This window comes from Muntiacus reevesi, chromosome 13, assembly GCF_963930625.1.
Source record: "Muntiacus reevesi chromosome 13, mMunRee1.1, whole genome shotgun sequence".
NCBI lineage: Eukaryota > Metazoa > Chordata > Mammalia > Artiodactyla > Cervidae > Muntiacus > Muntiacus reevesi.
The window spans coordinates 12,282,225-12,298,494 of record NC_089261.1 but is presented as its reverse complement, the minus strand read 5'-3'; the positions used below and the strand labels follow the sequence as shown (position 1 = coordinate 12,298,494).

At 50.1% G+C, this 16,270-nt stretch overlaps 1 protein-coding gene across 5 annotated transcripts in view; it reads left to right on the top strand.

Moving 5' to 3' along the window:
• TPCN1 (two pore segment channel 1) overlaps positions 1-16,270 on the top strand; it is a 71,161-nt gene that overhangs the window by 1,780 nt on the left and 53,111 nt on the right. For 4 of the 5 annotated variants that reach the window (XM_065903960.1, XM_065903957.1, XM_065903961.1 and 1 more), the window contains one exon: positions 8,317-8,553. In XM_065903960.1, the coding sequence (XP_065760032.1) occupies positions 8,442-8,553 (112 nt within the window). In that variant the 5' untranslated portion in view covers positions 8,317-8,441. The remainder of the gene's footprint in view (positions 1-8,316; positions 8,554-16,270) is intronic. The other variant, XM_065903959.1, reaches the window with a different exon arrangement.

The following is a 16,270-nucleotide window of genomic DNA, read 5'->3' as shown; positions in this document are numbered from 1 at the left end:
ATAGTGCCTCTGTAAGAATGATATGGGTACGTTTAGATGACCTGGCACACTATTTATAGGTTATTGGAGCTAAGTACTGCCTAAATACCAGGGCTGGACTTGGAAGAATTGTAGCATGGTGCCTGGGAGCACAGGTCTGGAGTCAGATTATGTAGTTCAAAGCTTGACTTTCCTGCTGTGGGACCTTGGACAAGTTACTTAATCTCTCTGAGCCTTAAATCTCCCCTTCTGTAAAGCGGGACAATAATCGTACTTACTATTATTGAGTTTCAGTCAACTTTACGTAAAAATTGCTAGAAGAGCCCCAGTATATAGTAAACTCTCACTGAGTACTAATTACTATTATATGAACGGTCATATATGTAACGTACAGTTCCGGCGAGGCAGAAAAGGAAAGACGACCTCAACAGAAATAGGTTACCTTTATTTAGGCAAGGAGGGGCGAAGTTGGCCTAACAACCAGGCTGAGCGCCGAGAGGGATCAGGGAGGCTTCAATTTATAGGGAGGTTTGTGGAAGCGATAAGGGAAACATAAATCAGGTGGAAAATTTTGAGTATTCTTTTGTTGAGATGACACTTGTAGCTGGGCAGGGGGTGATAAGTCTTCTGAGCGGGTGTAGGGGGTGGTAGGTTTCCGGACAGGGGGTGGTAAGTCCCAGATAGATGCAACTGGCCTGGAGCATCAGGATGGAACTAAAGTTATGCTTTGTTTTCTCCAAAGTTAGATGATTCGGCAAGGGGCCTTTGAGACTGTTGTTCTCTTTTCTAGGCCCAAAAGACTCCTTCATTCCAGACCCTGAAATCATAAAAAAAATGGGAAAAGGGCGCCATATCTCTCTGGCTACTTCCTGCTGGATAAGGGCGACGGTTTTGGGTCTGGAATGGAGGATCATCTTAGGGCTCACGGTCTCTCTTTTCTGAGCTTGAGGTGAGGCTCTCAAGAAGAAGGATGGTCTTGACCTGATCTCGAGAGATGGCCCGAATCTGTTCTTGGAGAAACCTTTGAAAGAGATTGAAGAGACAGTGTCCAAATAAGAGGAATAGAATGATAAGTACCAGTGGTCCCAGGAAAGGGAGCAACCAAGTGAGGATCTCTTGGAACAGGTTTTGGGGAGGGTAAGGTTTTGTAACTGTTTCCAGCAGGCGTTCAATTCTGTCTCTAAGTTCTTTGACTCTGCCCTGGACTATGCCCGTCTCATTAACAAAGTAGCAGCAGTCCTCTCCTAGGAAAAGGCAGGTCCCTCCCTTTTGTGCGGTGAGAAGTTCCAGGGCTCGCCTCTTTTGTAGGGCCCCAGAAGCTAATGAGTTAATTTGTCTTTGGATTGAAACGAAGGACTCCACTACCCGCTCCATGCCCTCATTAAGTTCTTGGGACAGCTTGTAGTCAAAAGGGGCAGAGGTCGAGATGCCTCCAGTCCCGGTGCCTAGGACTGGTCCCAATCATGGGGGGGGCGGGGGGGGGCGGGATGGGGGTCTATGACAGCCTGTCTTTTTCTGTGGGCAAGTTTCCCTTGGGGGTAGACTATTTGTTCTATCTCTTCTTCTTTGAGGAATGTTAGGCCTGGGGTCAGGAAGACCAAGATGCAGGGTCCAGGGGTTTCTAAGGGGAGGCATGAAAATGCATAGGTCCCACAGAGAATGAAGATTCCCGGATTGGTGCAATTATTTGTGCTGCTCCAGAGAACCCAAGTGGAACAGAAGGAGGGAGCAGAGTTTGTAAGACCAGTGCAGTTGGGACTAGAGTAGTCAATACAGGTTAGGTTTGAAGAGGCTGAGAGTAGGACGTTGTCAGAGACTGGCCCAATGAGGTGTGTAGTTTTCTGTTGGGAAGGGGAGGTATAGTTGCCCTGTGACAGCCAGGTTGAGGGTAAGGGAATTGCTATGTGTGGTGAGGGAGACAGTGACATGCATATCCAACACTGGGATGTGTGTTGTGTGTACTGGAAGAATTGGAAGGAAGAGTTGAGAAGGTGGGTAAGGTGTTGGTTGCCAGTCGGGGGTTTCAGGAGAGGCCATAATTGGGAAGGAGGTCTAGGCGTTTATAAGGCTCAGGGGTCACCTGTACCTGGGAAATTATGTTCTTTATGACTGGTTCTTGTTTCTTTTCGCCATTTTGATCTGGTACCCCACCCCCGTCTGAGTACCCCCAATGGGTAATGGGATAGAAACATATGTTTCTTCATTTGGCTTATGGCAGGTACTCACGAAACTCCCTCTTTTGAACTTTGACAGTGAGTAGGGATTTGGACTTCCCGCCCCCGAGGTTCATGGTGCATGGTTTGGAGCTGTGTTATAACATGAGGAATGTACATAGGAATAAATGTCTGAGCAGGGGCAGGGAGTGGCCAGAAGGCTGGGGAGCGCAGCAAGGATAAGAACCAGAGGAGTCATGGGCTGTTAGTTAGGCAGTGCAGAGGAAATAGCGCCCTAGGAGCAGAACACAGCTAGCAACATAGGCGATACCCACGGAAAGACGGAGGATAGGTGGCCAGTCCTGAGGGGAGACAGTTACTAGGCCTACAGCAAGGATTAAGATTAGGAGTGCAGTTATGGTTAGAGAGACAGGGAGAGGCCAGTCAGTCGAGGGGCAGAAGGCCCCAGGTTGGTGGTGGTTTGAATCTGAGGAGAAACAGTGCTCATTAGGATGTGGAATGATGTAGAGAATGAGAGTAAAGAAATCAATTTCGACTGGAGTCAGGTTGTAGAAGGTTCCCTGGAGCCACAGTTGAGACACCAGTGCTGTCAGTTCTTTGAAGGAGGTTCCCGTCGCAGCGCTGATCCAGAGGTCTTGTAGTCATTGGGTCAGGAACAGTTGTAGGTTGAAGAGAGTCCAGGTCATTCAGTGTGCTCTCGGATGGTTGACAGGGGTTGTCGCCAGGTGAATTTCAAGGAGGTGGGTCCTGTGAGGGAGACCTGATAGGTGTCATTTAAGGAGAGCAGCGCAGGATTGGAGGTGACCTGTTTTAGGCGAGAGAGGTGTACCCGGGAAGTGACCTTCCCCAGGTTAGCTGCAGTTGGGGTAAGGAGGGTGACTTTGAATGGTTCCTGCCCCTTTGGGGTTAGGTTACCCTGGGGACTCTCAGACAGATAGACCATGTCCCCAGTTTGTAAAGGGGGCAGGGATGTAAAGATGAGGGATGAAAAAGTGAGTGTAGATAAGAGAGGATTTCTCTGGTGGTGGGAAGGTCGGGTGGAGTCAGAGCTAAGATGACAGGGGACTGGAGGGAAGGATGGGACAGGGCTATCTCCTTTGCCTTCTGGTCTGCAGCATTGTTGTAGGCTGATATGAGACTTCCCTTTCGATGTCCCCTACAGTGGAGGACGATGTCCCCTACAGTGGAGGACGGCGGCCTTGTTTGTTAAGAGTGCTGCCTCTAGAAGTTTGTGGATCAGGTCTGAATTACTAATGGGGGATCCCCTTTGGGTTAGGAAACCTCTTTCTCTCCATATTAGGACGTTTGAATGAAGTATGTTATAGGCATGTTTGGAGTCTGTGTGAATGTTAACCCTTAGATTTTTAGCTAGAGAAAGCTCTGGTGAGAGCTATCAGTTCTGCCTGTTGAGAGGTGGTGTGAGGTGGCAGCGGTGAAGCTTCAATTGTCCGGGTTCCGAGATTGTGACAAAGGTGTCCGTGGATGATGGCATATCCTGCTGCAAAGGGTGGGGATTTTTGGGAGCTGCCATCAATGGACCAGTGTGGGGTGTCTGGGTCTAGGATGGGCTGATCTGTTAGATGTTGGAAGGGGTTTTGGGTAAGATCTACTGTTAGGCTGCAGCTTTGTAAGAGGGAGTCTGTTGTAGAGGACACGGGTAATAAGCTGGCGGGGTTAAGGGGAGACCAGGGGGAGAATGAGAGCTGAGGGTCGAGAAGAAAGGCATGTAGGACCTGTACCCTGGAAGGGGGAAGGGAGAGGAAAGCCCGATGTGACAGCAAGTCTCGGAAGGTGTGTGGAGAACAGACTGTTAAAGGGGCATGTCTAGAGAGTTTATTTGCTTTGGGTACTAGGGCTGCGATAGCAGCCATGGCCTGTATGCAGGGAGGCCACCTCTTGGGCAATACCAATACGTACATCCAATACGTAGATGTATTGGAGGAGATGACTCGGGGCTAGGTCGAGTGTCTGTAGGTCCTTTTGTAAAGCCTGTCCAAAAAAGTCAGGACTGTCTCTGAACCCTGGGGGAGAACTGTCCATGTTAGCTGTTGGGACACACGAGTCTCAGGGTCTTGCCAGGTGAAGGCGAAAAGGGATTGGGAGAGGGGGTGGAGGGGGATGGTGAAAACAGCGTCTTTGAGATCTAATACTGTGAAGTGGGTTGCAGTCGGGGGTATGGTAGACAGAAGGGTATAAGGGTTAGGGACTACTGGGAATGTCGGCATAAATAGCCTCATTGATTTTTCTCAGGTCCTGGACCAGTCTCCAAGAGTTTGGTCCCTTCTTTACTGCCAGAATAGGGGTGTTGTGTGGTGAATGGGTAGGAATTAGTTTAGAGGCTTGAAGAAGACGGTCTATGATAGGCTTAATTCCCTTGTGGGCCTCCGGGGTGAGAGAGTACTGTTGTTTGGTGATTATAGTCAAGGGGTCTTTTAGGATAATGTGGACTGGGGGATGATGTTTGGTTATGGATGGGTGATCAGTGTCTCAGACGTGGGGGTCTAAGGTGGGTAGATCAAAGGGAAGATCAGGGGAGAGGGATAGGGACTGTCTAGGTGCCATCTGCACGCAGAATATAGAGACTGTATCGAGGTGGGTTATGGTAATAAAGACCCCCAATTTGGATAACAAATCTCTCCCTAGGAGTGCCATTGGGCACTGAGGCATTATAAAGAATGAGTGTATAAGGATCACTCTTCCAAATTGACAGAGTAATGGAGGGCTGATTTTTGACCTTAGGGCAACTGCAGAGACCCCCTTGACTGTGAGTTCTGAGTCTTGAGTTGGGCCAGAGTAGGAAGTCAAGAGAGAGAATGTGGCTCCAGTGTCAACTATAAAAGAGATCTTTTTTTCGGCCACTACCCTGTCTACCCTAAGTTCCGAGCTCGCGTTTAGGACAGGGGCTGGGGGGCTAGAACCCGGGCCCTGTCATTGGAACAACTCTCATAGAGTTGGGCTGGGGTTTGGGGAGATGTGGGGATCTCCTCAGATGCGCCAGGGCATCCCTGTGAACGTTCCAAGTCTGGGAGGGTGCCAGGGCACCCCTGGGGACAGTCCAGCTTCCAGCGTCCCCATTTCCACAGGTTGGGCACGCTTTTGTGGGGGCCGCGGGTTTGGACATGCCTTTGCCCAGTGTCCTGACTGGTTGCATCAGAAACAGGGTTGGGGGGGAGTCTCAAGCCCCATTCTGGGATGACTTGGGCCAGGCTGATCTCTTTCCTTAATTGTTGCTGCCAAAAAGGCATGTTTAGCTTTTCTCTCACGTTCTTTTTCTCTCTTAGCCTCCTCCTCTCTATTATTGAACACCTTAAAGGCTACTTCTTTGAGGGGTTCTTTGGGGGGTTCTTTGAATGTCTCTTTGGGGGGTTCTTTTCTAGTTATCGAAGCTTGCGTCTGATGTCAGGGTCAGACTGGCTGATGAACTGAACATGAAGGTAGAGTAACCCGGTAGGGGTAGTGATATCTAGGCTGGTATACTTCTGGACTGCCTCTGTGAGGCGTGCCAAGAATAAGGCTGGATTTTCGTCTGCCCCTTCGGTAATTTCCCTGACTTTATCATAATTGACATGGATATGAGTATTTTTCTGCATTCCTTCCAGAATGCAGGTGATCATATGACTGAGTCTCCTGATACCTGGGTCACCCGGCTGGTAAGTCCAGTGGGGATCTAACTGAGGCACCGCCTCATCAGCAGCTGGGCTGCCCAGGTCTTGGTTATGTAAATGATCAGCATTGGCTTTTGCCGCTTGCCAGATGCGGTCTTTTTCGTCTGGGGTGAGAGTGGCATTTAGGATATAATGTACGTCACTCCATGTGAGGTTATAGGCTTGGGAGAGTCTCAGGAATTCTTTTCTGTATCTGGTAGGATTTTCAGAAAATGATCCCAACTTTTCTTCTATCTGACTCACATCTGACAATGAACATGGCACGTGGACTCGGGTGGGGCCCTCTGGTCCTGCCACCTCTCTCAGGGGAAACATGTGTTGGATACGTGACCGTGTGGCAGCGGGGGAGGGAAGTGGGGAAGGAGCGTCGGGGAGAAGGGGTAGCCGGGCCAAGGGGGAGTCAGGAGAGGTTCCAGTGCCAGTAGGTGAGTTGGATGAAGGGGAAGGAGAGGGGCGGCGGGGTGGCGGGTAGGGAGGGGGCTCTTCTGCGGAGTCGAACTCCGGGGGTGCAGAAGGTTGCGGTCTGCGGTTAGTTGAGGAAGAAGAGCCCTTTTGCTTGGGAGGCAAGGTGCATAGAAGGACCTCGTGGGTGGAGCAGGCCTGGCATAGGGAGGGCCTGCTCCAAAGGGCCCAAAAGGCTTGGGCATAGAGGATCTCCGACCACTTGCCATTCCATTTAAGGAAGTCAGTGAGATTTTGGAGAATGTTAAAGCCAAATGTGCCGACTTCAGGCCAGCGGTCTTGATTGTCTAATTGGTATTGAGGTCAAATCTGTGTACAGAGTTGTTTTAAGCGGTTAGCTTTGAGTTCTGTGAGTGAGAGTGGTTTGAGATTTTTGAGAACACAGGCCAGAGGGGAATCTTTTGGGACAGATTGGCCAGACCTCATAATTGAAAGGCAAGCAGAGGCTCCTATTGGGAACTCGAATCATCACCCGTAGTCGCAATAGGAGTTATGAGAAGAGAGCTCTGTGTCGAGGTGGAGCGTCCCCCACCGTCGCCTACAGAGTGGCCCTGGGCCGGGGGTCCCTGGGACCCTGAGAGGACTGAGCCCTAGGGCGCCTCTAGAACTCCGTCCGGATGGGACCTTACCTTAATCTCAGGGCTCGAGTGGAGTGTTGCATGTAGAGCAGTCTAATGGCAAGAGGTCCCTATTCTGGAGGTCGTCAGAGCGAGAAAAGGGGGTAAAGCCGAGGCCTGGGGGAACGCAAAGCATCAATAAAGCCTTAACACAAGGCTTGCTCCGCTCATGTAGGCACTCGGCCTCCCTGAGGGAAACTTAAGAGCCCTGGCAGAAAAGTGAGCTTGGAGGAGGTTCGGGCTCCCAGACTCTGAGGGAAAAGGGGAAAACAATGAGAGGGAGGGAGAGTGAGAGAGTGAGAGAGAGTGAGAGACGTGTGCCTTGCCCCCTCCCGGTTTAGGCACCAAGAATGTAAGGTACAGTAGTTCCAGCGAGGCAGAAAAGGAAAGACGAGCTCAACAGAAGTAGGTTACCTTTATTTAGGCAAGAAGGGGCGACAGTTGGACTAATGACCAGGCTGAGAGCTGAGAGGAATCAGGGAGGCTTCATACTTATAGGGAGGTTTGTGGAAGCGATAAGGGAAATGTCAATCAGGCGGGTTATTTTGAGTATTCTTTTGCTGAGATGACATTTGTAGCTGGGATGGGGGTGATAAGTCTTCTGGGCGTGTGTAGGGGGTGGTAGGTTTCCGGACAGAGGGTGACAAGTCCCAGATAGATGCAACCAGCCTGGAGCATCAGGGTGGAACTAAAGTTATGCTTTGTTTTCTCCAAAGTTAGATGATTCGGCAAGGGGTCTTTGAGAGTGTTGTTCTCTTTTCTAGGCCCAAAAGACTCCATATGTGTGTGTGTGTGTATATATATATATATATATATATATATATATATATATATATATATATATATTTAAGTATTTAGCATCTTTACAAAACACACGAACAAGGGTTAAGAAGGGTGGAGATGGAACATACTAGCCATAATCTCAATCTGCAAACATAATTACACTTAACTTTTTAGTATGTGTTCTTTTAAAGTTCCCGCCCCATCTGCCATATTTCAGTGCTATTATTGGCTCAGACAGTAAAGAATCTGCCTGCAGTGTGACAGACCTGGGTTTGATTCCTGGGTTGGGACAATCCCCTGGAAGAGGGCATGGCCACCCACTCCAGTATTGCCTAGAGAATCCCCATGAACAAAGGAGCCTGGCGGGCTACAGTCTATGGGGTCGCAAAGAGTTGGACATAACTGAGCGACAAAGCACAGTACAGTGGCACATCCTGGGATACTCTTTTTTTTTTTTATTATTATTATTAAGATACAATTCACATTACTGTAAGATCCACCATCTTAAAGGGTACCATTTTTAGTATACTTGTAAAGTTATGCAACCATCACCACCGTCTGATTCCAGAACATTTTCATCAGTGGTTGTATTATGATAATTGTCTTTTTCTTTTTTTTTAATTCCCCAAACCCTAGAAGATGCCACTGATGGAGGAGTTTCTGAGAAGCACCTCGGGGCCAGTAGCTTTGACCGGGAGCTCAAAGGAGAGACTATTTAAAGCCTTGGACATCACCTCCTGAGGGCTGCAGGAGAGAAGAACATGGCCGTGAGTTTAGATGAGGACGTTTCCCTCATCCTGACCTTGGATGAGAGTGGCAGCACCCCACTGGCTCCCTCCGACGACCTGGGCCCGGATGATCTGCCCAGCAGAAGTAAGATGGTAGGGTGGGCTGGGGAAGGGGGAGAGTGCATCTTTTCTGTTTTGTTGTGGGCTTGGTGGTCTGATGGTAGATGCATGCACCTGAATGCCTGACTCCACGTTTGACCCCCAAGTTCTGACACATAAGCTAGTGGGAGACTAATTCTGTGGGGTCCTTATCCTGCACCCCCAGTTTAGGGATGTTCCCCAGGACTAGCCTGCCAGGCTTCCCACAGCCCTGCCCCTCCCTTGCACCTGCGGTACCCTGGTTCTGTTCGTGGATGTTTCATGGAGACCTCAGGCAAACCTGCTCCTTGGCTAGCATCCCTGTCCCATTCCTTGTTAAAAAAAGAAACAGATTTCAACATCAGCCTCCGTCTGCCCGATCTTTGGCAGGAAAGTGGCGTTGACTGCTTCTCCCCGCTGGCGTTCAGTCCCTGCACCACCCAGGACAGCGTGGAGTGGAAGAGGGCAAGCATTTGTCATAATCCATTGATCAGAGGGTTTGGGGTTTCACTTTGTCTTCCTCTAAACCAAAGCCCAGAAGCACAAAGTGAACCCAAGAGAGGTGATGAGCTTTAAGTTTTTTAGATTTTAAGTGTGTTTCTGGCGGGAATGAGAGGTCTTAAAAAGTCTTTTTTGTCCCAAAGGCATTTGTTTCATTTGCTCAGGCCTTGGGTCCAGGAGAGCTTAAAATAACTTGCCTTCTGGAAGGTCCTGGGGCTAGTGCTTTAGGGTCTCCTTAGCAGATGGGAGTTCTACCCACCAGGCATGCTCCTCAGCCAGGACAGAGGGGTACTGCTTGGGTCCAGGGGAAAGGCAAGCCTGGCTCGCTTATCTCCTTTGTCCAGAGAGAATACAGTTGGCTCATAGGGAGCTTAACAGCCTGCATTTGGAAGTGGTGAAGGACAGCATTGTTCCCATGGATGGGAGTGCAGTGGGAGGCCTGGCTCCTCTAAACTGGCCTCTCTCCACTTTAACCCGTTCACCCATCTAGAGTGGCAGAGCTGGGTGATCCAGGAAGCTTAGAATAGAGACCAGATTTTTCCCTAAGTGCCATTCAGGACCAAAAATATCAGTGGCTGTGATTTCAGGCCCACTTCTTAAATACCCCAGAGTCAGCAAGCTAAGTGTTAGGCTCCTTCTTACCTGTTATCTTAACTAAGATCCTCTTGGCAAAGTAGGCAGTATTATCCCTAGTTTACAGAGGAGAAAACTGTGAGTCAGAGAGGTTAAGGAACTTACCTGACATTGCATAGCTGAGTAAGCAGTTTTGCAGAGATTTGAACCTAAGACTATTTGACCCCAAAGTACTCCCCTCCCTCTTTTTCCCTTTTTCCTTCTCCTCCCCTCTTCCCTCTTCTTTTCCTCCTCCTTTTTTCTTCACAAGCCCTTAATAAATGTAAGTGCTGGCCCTCAGCATTTACATAATTATTTCATCATATAACCTCAGGATGGAGTTATTGTTATCATCCATATTTACTGGGGAAGAAAAGCTTCAGAGAGGTTGGGTAACTCGTCCAGGGTCACACAGCTAGCAAGCAGCAGTACCTGGTTGATCTTCCCCCATCACCCTGTGTAAGGTGCTTTGGGGAACGGGATGTAAATGAATGTGACATAGTCTCAGCTTCAGAGTAGGTTGCCCACTAGAGAGGGAAGTGGTTACATCCATGGCCAGTGAGGGACTGGGCTGGAGGGAAGGTGGTTGACATCCGAGGGTGTGGATCATTCTGGAAGTAGCCAGGCTCAAGGTTCTGAATTGGACTCTTGATCATTGTTGCGGGTGCCACCTTTAAGTCCTCCCAAGTGTCAGAGCTGATGGCAGGGTGTCTAGCTCTCCTGCAGGATCAAAGTGGGAAGAGCGGCCTAGTTCTACGTCAAAGATCAGGTTTTGAAGCGACGGCGGTGCTTGATGACTAGGAAATAGGCCAAGTAGACAATAAAACTAACCTTGGATCAGCTGCTAGTGAACTTTCTTGGCAAAGTTGCTGGCTTGTTTTAGTTTGTTTAAGAAAAACAGGATAAACTGACAGGGTCCAGGGAAATTATGCTTTCTGGGAAGTGCATTGGCGCTTCGGTTTACTCTCTCACCCTCTTCCTGGGATATTTGCTAAAACCTCTAAAAACTAATGGGTGTAACCCGCCCAGCTTGGCTGAGAAAAACAACATCGCCTCTTGGAGAAAAGGAAAGATTTCAGAGGAGGCCTGCGTGCTCCACCTCCTGTGTGGATTTTTCTTTCTCTCTCTTTTTTATCTTGTTAAACATCAATTCCTCTTAATCTTTTTACTTTTTTTTTCCTCCAACTTTAAACTTTTTATTTTGTATTGGGGTATCTTTCTTTTTAAAAAAAATAGTTTATATTTGGCTGCACTGGGTTGTGGCATGCAGGATCTTTCACTAGGACTTCTCCCTAGTTGCGTCATGCAGGCTCAGTAATTGAGGTGCATGGGCTTTGCTGCTCCATGGCATGTGGGATCTCAGTTTCCTGACTTAGGATCGAACCTATGTCCCCTGCAGCGGAAGGTGAATTCTCAGCCACTGGACCACCAGGGAAGTCCCCGTCTGGGCCTTTCTTATTTCATGCTTGGATCTTGGCACTGACTTTCTTCTCAAAGTCCGCCTCCCACTTGTCTGAGTGGTCCATCTAAAACACAAATCCAAGCAGGCATGGTGTGGGCATACCTTGTTTTACTGTACTTTGTGCATGCTTTTCTTTTTTCCCCACAAATTGAAAGTTTTTGGCAGCCTTGCATTGAACAAGTCTCTCAGCACTGTTTTCCCAATAGCATTTGCTCACTTCCTGTCTCTGTGTCACATTTTGGTAATTCTTGCATTATTTCAAATCCTCCACCAGCAAAAAAACACTGTGGTTCACTGAAGGTTCAGATGATGGTTAGCATTTTTTAGCAATCAAGTATTTTTTTAAATTAAGGTATGTACATTGATTTTTATAGCATAATGCTATATAATGCTTTATAGCATATATATACACACACACATATATTTTTCAAATTTATTTATTTGGCTGTGTCAGGTCTTAGCTGCAGCATGCGAACTCTTAGTTGCGACATGTGGGATCTAGTTCCCTGACCAGGGATCGAACCTGGCCTCCCTGCTTTGGGAACATGGAATCTCAGCCACTGGACCACCGGGAAAGTCTGTAGAAATAAATTTTTTATGCACTAGGAAACCAAAAAAGTCACGTGACTCGCTTTATTGCCATCTTCACTTGATCACAGTGGTCTGAAATTGGACCCGCAATATTTCTGAAGTCTACCTGTGATTTCCCCAGCTTGCCCAGGTTCTCGAGACCTTCCTGTGCCTGGCAGGATTCAGCTCCTTAGCCAGCATATGCATGTTCTAGCGTCTGCTTGCCTGACCAGTTCCATTTCCTGTTTTACCCCACACTTCTAGTTCTCTGAATCCCCGGTACATTCTCAGACCTCTCTGCCTTGCTGGTAACTGCCTGGCATGCTTTTCCCAGGCACTTGTTTACTCATGAGCTTCAGTTCTGTCTTGATAATCCTGCTGATAATCCCATCACTTTGAAGCCTTCACTGAACCGCTATTTCCTGATGGAGCTGGCTACTTACCACCCTTTTCTGCTGTGGTATCTGATCTAGGCTTCCATTATTATTACACCAGCTTACTGTGCGGAAGCAACCGTTTAACCATCTGAACACCTCCTAGGCCCTGAGTATTCATTCATCCACGTATCACATAGCTCAATGCCTACTGTAGGTAGGCATTCAACAAGCATGGTCTATGGAGTAGGAAATGGCAACCCACTCCAGTATTCTTGCCTGGAAAATGCTATGGACAGAGGAGCCTGGCAGGCTACAGTCCATGGAGTTACAGAGTCAGATGTGACTAAGCACAAACAAACAAATAAAGGCCCATGGTAAATCCAGGGTGATCTCAGCTCAAAATCCGTGGTCACATGTGCAAAGATCATGTCTCCAAACAAGGTTACCTTTGAAGGTTCTCGCGGTAACAACTTGGGCATACCTTTGGGGGCCACTATTAAGCCTGCTGTAATCTGGTAAGAAAAAAAAAGTCATGGTCCAGATAAACCTAGTTGGGTTTCTGGAACCTCAGAGCTCATGGGAGGGGCTTCCCAGGTGACTCAGAGGTAAAGAATCTGCTTGCCAATGCAGGAGCCACAGGAGATGCAGGTTTGATCCTTGAGTCAGGAAGATCTCCTGGAGGAGAAACAGCAACCCGCTCCAGTATTCTTGCTGGGATAATGCCACGGACAGGGGAGCCTGCTGGGTTACATGCCATGGGGCCTCAAAGAATCAGATGTGACTGAGCAACTAAACACAATAGGTCTCAGGTCCCAGGAGTGGAGGGGCTGTCTGAGGATCCCATCAGAGATGAGTGGCATCCCCTCCTGCCTCTGCTCACCAGTGGTTGGGGTCTCATCACTCCCAGTGTAACTGATTGCCCTGGAGAGGCTGCCATCCTTGCTCCCCAAGCCTGTGGCTAATCTAAACCCTTGAGGGGTTAAGGAGTTTTCCGCAGACCGACGCCTTCAGCGGAGTTGGCAGCTACATGGGCACAGCAGCCGCTGAGAGCTAAGCCAGCTCTCTGAGGTTGGGAGCCTTGACTGAGCCTGGGCCTCCACCCCGACCGGCAGCTGTTCCTAGCACCTCCCCCGGCTGCGTCCCACACCCTCCTGTCCCTGTGCGCTCGGGCTGCCATGACAGAATTCCGCGGCAGTGGGATTGCATGGGCTCAGAGCTCTGGAGGCTGCAAGCCCAAGAGCAAGGTGTCAGCAGGGCTGGTGTGTCTGAGGCCTCTTCTCCTTGCCTCTTTCGGACAGCTGGCTACTCACCGCGTCCTCAGTCTGTGTCCTGATCTCTTCGTATAAGGCTACCCCTCCTGTTGGATTAGGGCCCACCCCTATGACCTCATTTTGCCTTAATTACCTTTTTAGAGGCTCTGTTCTTTGAATACCATCACATTCTGAGGCCCTAGGGGTGAGACTTTCAACATAGAAATTTTAGGGAGACATAATTCAGTCCATAGCACTCCTGCCCTTTCCTTAGTGAGGTCCCCAGGAATCTGGCTGTGCTGCCTGTGACCTTTGACCCTATGCTAGGGATGCTCCAAGCTGGGGAATTGTCCCTATAGGAAACCAGGGGGCTTGGATTTTTTTTTTTTTTTCCTTATTTGGGCAAGGATGGATGGTATCCAAGACTTAAAACATCTCTGGGCTATAAACATAGCAACTGAAATGCTAATGAATGACTCACAGGCAGGAGATGTCAGGTTGATAAAGGAGGCAGGTATGAGCTGAGGTATTTAAAGCCTAGAAATTAGGGGTAACCTTGAAAATAGTCAGTGGGGTTGGCATTTGACAGTGTGGTTTAGAGATAGCCTGCTGTCTGCACTGCGCATCAGTCAGTGATCTGAACTGTCCCTGGACTGTAGAGTATGAATGTGGTGGGCCATACAAAGTATCTTCTTGGGGAGTTCTGTTCACTCTTAGCTTTTACCTTTTTATTGCCTTTAAGCCCGACCGCTGCCTAAGATGGGCCTGTACTATCTGGTGATAGTCTGGGTGATGAAGGGATTGTGGGCAAGGCCGGGGCTGAGGCTGGAGCAGGGCACTTTGTCTCACGCGATAGCTTGGCGCTGGGTGGTTCATGGTTTCCTGGTGACAAGTCATGTGGGGATAAGACCTAAGGTGATAGAGTAACAGGACCCCTCTGCCTCCTTCACCCTGATTCCTAAGACTTCATCGGCACTTACCCAGGACCCAGTACAAGGTGGAGGACCACTGCTCCCTTGCAGGGGCCGACATACAACGGGCACCCTGGCTCCCTTTCCAGAGTTTTCATACAGCCAGAACCAGCTGGCACCCATCTCCATCAAGGTGGGCCATCTCCATCAAGGTGGGTCACTGCTCCCTTGCAGGGGCCGACATACAGTGGACGCCCTGGCTCCCTTTCCAGGGTTTTCATGCAGCCAGAACCAGCTGGCACCCATTTCCATCATGTTGGCCCCAGGGCAGACATGGCCAGCCTGAGCTGGGAGAGAGCAGTGGGGCTATATAGCCAGGGGAGGCCTAACCCTGAGGCAGGCTCTCCATCACAGAAATCAGTGTCTGCGGTTCTTTCTCTGACCGAGCTTCCCCAGCACACTCGCCAGAGAGAAAGTAAAGCCCAAGGACCCAGGTAGCTTTTGTCTCCCGTGATACCCTGGGCGGTGGAGTGGTTAAGTGTTCGGGCTCTGGAGTTGAACTGCAAGCTTCCTGTCCTAGGCGAGTACGGGACTTAGCGTCTCCAAGCCTCAGCCTCCTCATCTGTAGGGTGGGATCACGATAGTATCTTCCAGTAGAGCTGTTGTGGGGACTTAGTGAGATCACACGTGTGATGCCCGTGATGGATGCTCAGCCAGTTCTAGGCGTTATTGTCATGCCCAGAGACTGGGCTTCTTGGAATCCTGAACCCAGGCCAAAAACTGAGTCCTTTGCCTTGCTGCCGGCCCGGCAGGTGGCTACCACCAAGCGGGGAAGGGGAGGCAGCACGGCAGCTGGAGACCGAACAGCACTCAGGTTTTCCCAGCCCCCCAGGGAGCTTGGGCATTTGGCTCTGCTGGAGTTGGCCCCCTGGCTTTCCCAGGGCCTCGCTGAGACAGAATGTCATGTCTCCAGGCCAGCAGAGGCACCAATTAAAACGCGCAAGCACCCAGCACGCCGGTTTCCAGCCTGGTGAGCGACACTTGAAGCCTTTCACCTCCTCCCCACTCTGAGTCTTCGTGGGGATCCTGTCTGTTGCCTCGGGCCCCCCTGCCATGACATGCCATCTCCCCGCTCTGCACGCAGAGAAGCTGCCGCGTCGGAATGGCAGCAGTGGCAGCTGGGTGCGGGCTGGAGCCAGGGCTCCGTTGCTCTTTCCCGTCCCCTTAGGGGGCTCTGCGTTCACATTTGCTCCAAGAGCGCTTGGTGAGGCAGAACAGTCAACTTCTCAGCTTCTGAGTCAGGGAGGGAGCGGGGAGGCGGGGCTCTGATGGCTCCTGGCTGCCGTGTCCTGCCCGGGGCTGCCTCACAGATCACAGCTCGGTGGGCCTGGAAGGAAACCCAGACGAAGCACCAAGGGATCACCTCTGCCCCACCGGCCCATACCCCCCCAGGCCCCTGGAGGAAAGTTGGTCCCCAGGCCGCCCCCATACCCCCTGTGAAGGGAGCCCCCTGGACTCCCTTTGCTGGCTGACTTCTCTGATTGTTTCCTGACTCTCCCTTCTCTCCCCCTCAGTCCAAGCTGCGCAGGGTCATTCACAGTAAAAATAACGGCTCCCGGGTATTGAGCCCCCATCATGTGCCGGGCAGCGTCTGAAAGCACTTTGTGCTGTCTGTCACTGGGTCCTCCCAGCAGAGCTGTGCTGTTGGTTCAGCATCTGTCTCTGACAGCTGCGGAAACGGACACCCAGAGAGGCTGAAACTTACCCAGGACCACGCAGCCGGGAAGTGTCGGCCGCAGCTCTGGAAACTCTCGCTCTTCTGTTCGGGGAAACTCGGGTTCTGAGTGCCGGGAGATTCAGAACTGGCTGGGGCCTCTTGTCCCTGACTCTTGGTGCTTCACAGAAGAGAGACCAGATTTCATTCAGCTTTGCAATCAAGCCAGATCGGGCATTTTTCTCTCTTTCTGTGTCTGTCTTCCTGCATTGGCAGGCGAATTCTTAACCACTGGACCGCCAGGGAAGCCCTTGCATCTTTTTTTTT